This window comes from Coptis chinensis, chromosome 6 (assembly GCF_015680905.1).
Source record: "Coptis chinensis isolate HL-2020 chromosome 6, ASM1568090v1, whole genome shotgun sequence".
Classification (NCBI taxonomy): domain Eukaryota; kingdom Viridiplantae; phylum Streptophyta; class Magnoliopsida; order Ranunculales; family Ranunculaceae; genus Coptis; species Coptis chinensis.
This window is the reverse complement of record NC_141461.1, coordinates 30,150,478-30,158,456: the sequence shown is the minus strand read 5'-3', so window position 1 is coordinate 30,158,456 and position 7,979 is coordinate 30,150,478. Positions and strand designations below refer to the sequence as shown.

Below are 7,979 nucleotides of genomic sequence, written 5' to 3'. Positions count from 1 at the left end.
TGGTAAACAACTGTAATAATTTGGGTATTACGGTGGGTGGAGGCCTAATGCTAATGATAGCAATGATGAGAGTAGTAGGTGATGCTGTCACGAGATGAAGTCGAGTGACGAGTCATTAATGTCGATTTGATCTTGACGAGTGAGCGAGTGCTCATGTTCTTGGAGTCGAGTCGGTAGAGTCATTGTGTGTGGATTGCGTGCACATCACGTGTTTGATAGGATGTCCGATCCCTTACATGTTCCATCTCATATTTTCCATCTGCAAATTAGTTGATTTGGTCACAATTTCTTGTACCACTTTTAGAGTTTGCAATACATCCAAGTGTATGAACATGGACAAGTAAAAAAACTGAAAGACCCGAACCCGATAGGAATCGCAGAACCGACCCATGAACACCCTCGGGGGGAAAAAAACAGTAAACAAATCATACCTAGAACATTTAATATAGTGAATCCATTTCATTTCTCGTAGGGAGTGAGTTGCTTTTCTGCAATTCTCATTCACTGTTTGTCTCCACTCATCATTCAGGTAAGTTGGCATTCTTTTAAATAAGCAAGTCTATTCAGTTGGGTTTTAAGTTCAGTCCTTTGTGTGATCATTAGGTAAAATATGGTTTTAATTAAGGAATCGTAAATCTTGTTGTATAGTGATGACTATGGTGTTTGTTGTTACAATGTATATTTAAAGTTTGAAAGTGTTGTTATTGATGGAAATTTTGTATACCTTTAGTATTCTGTGTCTTATGAACTGCATTAAGAATTTATCTTTTCTTTAATCTTCTATTGCTACTTTTTAAAGCATTTTCCTCAGACTACCTAATGGCTAATCAACAAGGGAAAGTGAAAGGAATGAGGACAAGTGTTGATAGGATAAGTAGATTGCATGACTGTGTACTTCATCATCTTCTTTCATTTCTCCCAACCAACTATGTAGTTCAAACCTGTGTTTTGTCAAAGAGATGGAAAGATCTCTGGCATTCTATTCCCTCATTAGACTTTGATCAGACTCAGTTCCTTGTTCTCAAGGGAAGAAACCAAAACACGGAAGGACCTATAACCTTCTCCAAGTTCATAGACACTGTACTACTTTTACGCGATTATTCTGGTCTACTGAAACTTGGACTTTCATGGGGACATATCAAAGACGATCCATCTCGTATAAATCTGTGGATCATCGCTGCTGCCAGACGTAATGTTCAGTCTCTTGATCTTAAAATTGTTAATGTGGATTCATTTGAATTAACTCCTCGTCTTCACACATGTAAGTCACTACGAGAACTCAAATTGAGTTTGAGTTATGCGCTAGTGAGTCCACTGAGTTTAGCATGCATATCTTCTCTTCAAGTCCTGCGTCTAGAACATGTCACTTTTGTGGATAACGAACAAACCAATGCTCTTTTCTCTTCTGCTTTACCTGTCTTGAAAACTTTGATCCTTGATAATTGTGATTTTAGGAATCACGAGTTATTGAAGATAACTGCCCAGCAGCTGAAGATTTTGTTCATAAAACAATGTCTACCAAAATATAGCCTTCTATTATACCTTCCTTTCGGTATAGAAGTTTCTGCTCCTTCACTAGTATCAATCGAATTATACTTGGAAGACTTCGGAGAAGAGTGTGTTCTAGACAATCTTATCTCACTGGTCAATGCAAAAATCCACTTGGTTGGTGCATGGTGCGAGATCAATATTGAAGGACTTAGATATGCACAATCTATTTCACTGTCTCGCGATTGCATGGTGGTATGTGTATTCTACTAATGTTAGTAATCCTTTAAAATTTTGAATTAGGTTTCCTTGATTAATCTGACCATATACTCTTTTGAGCTTCTCAGGCATGTGAATACTCCGCTGGAGATTCAAACTTACATAAAACGTTTTTCAATAATCTGAAGTGGCTCAAGCTGGGGATTGCATACAAGAATGCTGACATCGCTGTGCTTACAACGATGTCGAAGCTGTCACGAAACTCTTTTGTTGGAGACCAATCTGGTAATTCATTAGCAATATATATATCTTTTAAATTGCTCTTTTACGAAATTATTTTATTATATTTGAAGTTCTAACTGAATTTTCTCTGTGGTGATTGCCAAGTCGAAAAAGTCTAAAAAGCATCGAAAGGTTGATCTGAAAGCTTATCTAGGGTACAACTTCAGCATGCGTAGCCTCAAGTCAGTTAAGATTCAAAATTTTAGAGGATGGGAGTACGAAATCAAATTTGTACAGTTTCTACTAAAAAGTGCTAAGTCTTTGGAGAAAATGAGTATTGTTACCCAGAGCTCTGGGGAAGCTTCCATGACTAAGACAGAGTTGAGGAAAATTGGGGACATGCTACTAACTTATCCAAGAGCCTCTTCAAGCCTTGGGATTTTGTTCATGTAGGATATCAGCTTGAAGTTAACATATCTGCAGCTGATTCAATCGATGTTTGCCTTTAAGTATTTCTGCTAAGTTGGCATTTTGTAAAGATGGGTGGAAGTGATTCCGCTTTGGACCTTCTTATAGAATCCAGTATGTTTAGTCAAACTTAATCCTCTCTTCTACAGTCATGCTTTACTGTCTAGCTCAAATCAAACTAGAAAACCGTAGCAACCTGCCGTTAAATACTTAAATGTAAACAAAGATTCTATGTGTTACGCTCTTTTACGTAATTACGTAGTCAGTTGTGCTTGTTTTATTGCAATTTGAAAAAAAATTCCGTGTTGAAGTGTTGAACTGTAAATTGGTGATACTCAATAGCTATAAAATCAACACTTTTCTTGTGGCATGAATACTAGGATAAACTACTGTTTTAACCCTTACATTTTTGGTCAACTAACATTCTCAACTAACATTCTCTCTTTGTACAAATTTAACCGGGTCAACTAATTCTCTCCTTGTACAAATTTAACGGGCCCTCTTGTACAAAATTAACATTCTCACCTTTGTACACATGGGTATAATCCGATGATTAGGATATGGTGTGTTTAAAAAAAACACACTTTATTGTAACTTTTTTTTATTTTTCCCGATAAACACACAATATCCTAGTGGGTTATGCCTATATGTTCAAGAATGAGAATATTAGTTGACTAAAAGTACAATGTGTTTTAAGAGCTGTTAAATTTGTACAAGAGGAAAAATGTTATTTGACCAATAATACAAGGGTTAAAACAATAATTTAATCCTAAATACTAAATCCTGCATGAAAGTTGTAGGAAGCAACTCTTTTGTGTTTGTTCCTTGCCATTTTATGTCAGTCCACCAAACAGTTCCTTAAACAAACCATATTATGCAAAGAATTGGCAAGCAAATAGCCGTTACTCATAACAGTTTTTCAAATTTCAGGCGCTTTCTTCACACCCAAGCTAAGCATCTTTCCACTCTCACTCTTCCTTTTGACGAAAACCACAGCAAAACCCCTTCTCAAATCTTCCAATCCTACACCAATCACCTACGACAATGCGCAGAAACAAAATCTATACTAGAAGTCAGAAAAATCCATCTTCATATGAAAAAATCTGGCTTTCCTCACCTAAGTTTAGGCAATAAACTCATCCACGCTTATTTAAAATGTGATATTGTGGACGAGGCGAGGAATTTGTTTGATGAAATGCCTCTAAGGCATATTGTGATTTGGAACTCTATGATTTCTAGTTACATTCGTTGTAAAAGGTATAGTGAGGGTATTGCGTTGTATGAAATGATGGTTTTGGAGGGAGTTAATGCTGATGAATTTACTTTCTCTAGTGTGTTTAGAGCGTTTGCGGAGTTGGGTTTTCTTCGCAAAGGGTTAAAAGCTCATGGAAGGTTATTGGTTTCTGGTTTGGAGGTGTATAATGTTTTTGTTGGTAGTGCATTAGTTGATATGTATTCCAAGTTTGGGAAACTGAAGGAAGCTCGGTTGGTTTTGGATTGCATTGTGGATAAGGATGTCGTTTTGGTTACTGCTTTGATTGTTGGTTACACCCAACATGGTGAGGATGGAGAAGCTTTAGAGATTTTCAGGGATATGATTAGTGAAGGTATTAAACCGAATGATTTTACATTTTCAAGTGTCTTGATAGCTTGTGGAAACTTAGCTGATATAAGTAAAGGAAAGCAAATCCATGGTCTTGTTATGAAATGTGGATTTGAGACTGCTGTTGCTTCTCGAACGTCGCTTTTAACTATGTATTCCAAATGTGGCTTGATCGATGATTCTTTGAAAGTGTTTGATGGGTTTTTAAGTGCAAACTTAGTGTCCTGGACAGCCTTGATCATGGGTTTAGTTCAAAATGGTAGAGAAGAGTCCGCCTTATTGACGTTCCGCCAGATGATCCAAAGTGCAATTCATCCAAATGCTTTCACTTTGTCTACGGCTCTTCGGGCATGTTCTGCCCTTGCAATATTTGGACAGGGGCAGCAAATCCATGCTTTAGTGTTGAAGTGTGGATTTGATGTGGATCCATTTGTTGGAGCAGCACTAGTGGTCATGTATGGCAAATGTGGGATTACTGAAATGGCCAGATCTGTTTTCAATGATATGGATGAACTTGATGTTGTCTCAGTCAACTCCATGATTTACAGTTACGCTCAGGGTGGTTATGGGCGTGAAGCGGTTAGACTATTTGATCAAATGCAAAATTTGGGACTTGAGCCAAACGATATGACATATTTAAGTGTTCTGTCTGCCTGCAGCAATGCAGGATTGCTTGACGAAGGCTGCCGAATCTTCTTCTCCTTGAAAAGCAATGGGAACGTTGATCTGTCAAGAGATCACTACGCTTGCATGGTCGATCTACTAGGTCGTGCTGGAAGACTTGAAGAAGCTGAATGGCTGATAGCCCAAGTGGAGAACCCTGATGTGGTTCTATGGAGGACACTGCTTAGTGCATGTAAGATCCATGGGAAAGTGGAGATGGCGGAGCGAATAATGAATAGAGTTGTTGAGCTTGAACCAGGGGATGAGGGGGCTCATATCCTGTTAACAAACATTTATGCTTCGACTGGCCGTTGGAATGAGGTAACTAAGATGAAAACAATAATCAAGGAAATGAAATTGAAGAAAGCCCCTGCAATGAGTTGGATTGAGGTTGATAAAGAGGTGGAGACTTTCATGGCTGGAGATTTATCACATCCGAGGGCAACAGAGATTGATGAAGAGCTAGAGCGTTTAAGCGAAAGAATTAAGGTTTTGGGTTATGTTCCTGACACTGGATTTGTATTGCAGGACTTGAATGAAAAGGAGAAAGAGAGATCCTTGAATTATCACAGTGAGAAGCTGGCCATAGCCTTTGGGCTCTTGAATAGTAGAAACAAGACTACTTGTATCAGGATTTTCAAGAACCTTAGAGTTTGTGGTGATTGTCATACGTGGATAAAGTATGTATCCAAAGCAGTTGGAAGAGAGATAATTGCTAGAGATGCAAAGCGATTTCATCATTTCAGAGAGGGGATGTGTTCTTGTGGAGATTATTGGTGAACATTATGTCTAATTTACTTAGCAGCCATTTTCTCCTTGCGCCATGTACACTCCCAGAAATTGTCAAGAAATACAATGCATCCATAATAATGGAGCCAAAGCCTGATTTTTTATTCTTTGTTGTTCAAACAATCATACTGATGTCCTGCTATTTGGAATCTGAAAGTACATTGATGTGCAAAGGAGGCAACTTCTGCTGTATATACTAAAACGATGAATACAAGGGACTTGAACTCAGGTGCTTTCACTTAATCACCAGGAAAACAAACCACTATTAGCTTGTGCAGACGAGCAACCTCCTCAGTCTGCAATTCTGCATTTATTTCTGTGATGCTCGGTGACATATCCTCAAATCTTGATCCAAAGCCATCACCAAGTTAAACAAATTGTGGCATTTCAACTTCCATATATCTTGTAATCAATGATATACCGCTCAAGATTGGTGCAGATCACAGTTAAGTCCCCCTCGAGATAAATGCAGCTAGTAGTCAGTTGTATAATACTCCGAGAGTGTTCACCATGTAGAGCCCAACCTTCAGATTAGCACCTCCAACTGAGTTTAGATTGCAGTCAATTATGCTCCCAGAATTGCTAATCTTGTAGAGCCACTGTACTCCAATGCTTTGAAGAAATTAAACCATGGAGTTTCTCTACTCATTGAAGTCCTCATAAGGTGAGGATCCACTTGAATAATCGCGTTCAAACGGTGTATTCTCCATTGTTATATTTGTAGTTGCTTTTTTAGACAGGTTTGAGTGTAGACGGTAAATAGGAATATAGGATCATCTTAGTGAATCATTAGAACTATTGCAGAAACATTGCTGTGTGAAACTCCGCTTCACATGTCAGGGTTTTGGGTTTACATTTTTCTTTAATTTTCTCTATTCTGTTTATGTCTTTATGATATCATATCATATATACTCAGTTGCCTTATTTCTGTTAAATCGTTACCCATAACTGCTCATGTATGAACTCGAACTCCAGGCCTCCTGGAACAACCTCCAATGTCTTGGCAAGTGATCCACATGACAGAAGCAAATTGTTCAATTTAGCTCTCAGTTTAACAAAGAATTTAAAAACTAATTCAATGTCCCAAAAAAAAAAAAAGAAGAACAAGGCTTCTGGAACCAAAGAACGGCTCACACATGCAAGAGAGTCACACTGGTTTCAAGTAATTAAATTAAATTAAATTAATTAAATCTAACCACACATTCCTATTTCGGTCACTTCTCTTTCTTTCTCTCTCTCATCCTTCATTACCGGTAACACAAAACACACAGAATTAGAAACTCGTCTCTTATTACTTGCACTCGAAGAAACCCTATTTCCCCTGCATTACTAGTTTCCTATTTCCATTCCAATAACCTCTCTACTTTTCTCCCATTCCTTGATAGTTAACAAGCGTTCAGATGGGTGAACTGGATAGCTATTGGGAAGCTTCTTTAACTCTTACTTGGGATGAATACGTTGAGATTACGGAGCGCAAAGATACCAAGGACGGTACTGGAAAGCGAAAACATAAAACAGGCAAGAAGACACAGGTTACTAACAGGCACATAACAGAAAAGAAGCTAAAGACACTAGTACAAGTGACCAGAATCAAGCCGCCAGTTAGTGCAATGCAATTCAAGGGGAAGAAGACTCAAGAAAAGCCGCCAGTAATGCCGGAATATATGATGGAAACAATAGCGAGTGTTGGAGGAATAGACATGACATGGTTGCAGAGGAAAAACGTGTTCAAGACTGATATAAGCCGTGGAGAGAATAGGTGGTTGTTTACAGGAGATATTGAACACATCCTAACTGAAACTGAGAAGATTTGTTTGATGGGTGATAAAAACAAGGAATTGAAAGTGTCGATTGTCGACAATCTAGGTGTGTTTCCATGCCTAACTTTCAAGTATTGGCATGGTTTTAAAAAATTTGTTTTTAAGACTGAGTGGATGAACTTTGTTCAACGTCATGGGCTGACTCGGCCTAATCTCCACGAACTTCAAATCTGGTCGTTTCGAAAACAACAAGAACAGAAACTCTGTTTTGCAATTAATGTCCAAGAAAAGAATTGAAGCAGCGAGAGTAGTGGCTACGCATAATGTGTTTATTAATTTCTACTATTACAAATTCATTCCTTTGATTATTTTCTGTTTATTTAGGTTGAGGTTGTTGTCCCTATACAGGTATTCATAGTGTTAGATTATTTGTTTTTTATCTATCTCAACTCTCAAGTCAACAAGAGTTATTATTAGGATTAGGACTTAATAGTCATCTGTTACTTGTTGTATCCTATTTTTGGGATTAGTAGAGTTTGGAGTTTGATTGTTGTTTTATAGGCTTCTCTCAATTTTTTGTAAATGCAACTTCATATACATACTTATTGTCCTGTTTCTGAACTAGAATTGACAGCAAGTTTTCATTTCCACTTTTGATGCATTTTTTATATAAATTCCATTCCCCAAATTTACAGTTACAGTAAATGGAAGCAGTCTTTGTTGTTTTTCAGGTTTGTTTCTTCGGTTTTGATCTGTTACCTGAAAAG

The 7,979-nt window shown here is 37.7% G+C and overlaps 2 protein-coding genes across 2 annotated transcripts; both read left to right on the top strand.

Annotated features, from left to right (window-relative positions):
• Positions 1-541: 541 nt before the first annotated feature.
• On the top strand, positions 542-2,771 carry LOC147492524 (F-box/LRR-repeat protein At3g26922-like). The gene is made up of 3 exons (XM_086568801.1): positions 542-1,743; positions 1,836-1,992; positions 2,095-2,771. Exons 1-3 carry the CDS (start codon positions 820-822, stop codon positions 2,106-2,108), a joined length of 1,095 nt encoding a protein of 364 aa, XP_086424927.1. The 5' UTR covers positions 542-819; the 3' UTR covers positions 2,109-2,771.
• A 464-nt stretch (positions 2,772-3,235) lies between these two features.
• LOC147492523 (Tetratricopeptide repeat (TPR)-like superfamily protein) lies at positions 3,236-7,192 on the top strand. The gene has a single exon (XM_086568763.1). The coding sequence runs from the start codon at positions 3,272-3,274 to the stop codon at positions 5,441-5,443; it is 2,172 nt and encodes a 723-aa protein (XP_086424889.1). The 5' UTR covers positions 3,236-3,271; the 3' UTR covers positions 5,444-7,192.
• Positions 7,193-7,979: the final 787 nt, after the last annotated feature.

Bases quoted from the DNA above. Each gene is read 5' to 3' on its own strand.
- LOC147492524 (XM_086568801.1), top strand. From the start codon at position 820: ATGGCTAATCAACAAGGGAAAGTGAAAGGAATGAGGACAAGTGTTGAT. The intron at 1,744-1,835 runs GTATGTGTATTC...TGAGCTTCTCAG, and splicing joins TGTCTCGCGATTGCATGGTG to GCATGTGAATACTCCGCTGG.
- LOC147492523 (XM_086568763.1), top strand. From the start codon at position 3,272: ATGCAAAGAATTGGCAAGCAAATAGCCGTTACTCATAACAGTTTTTCA.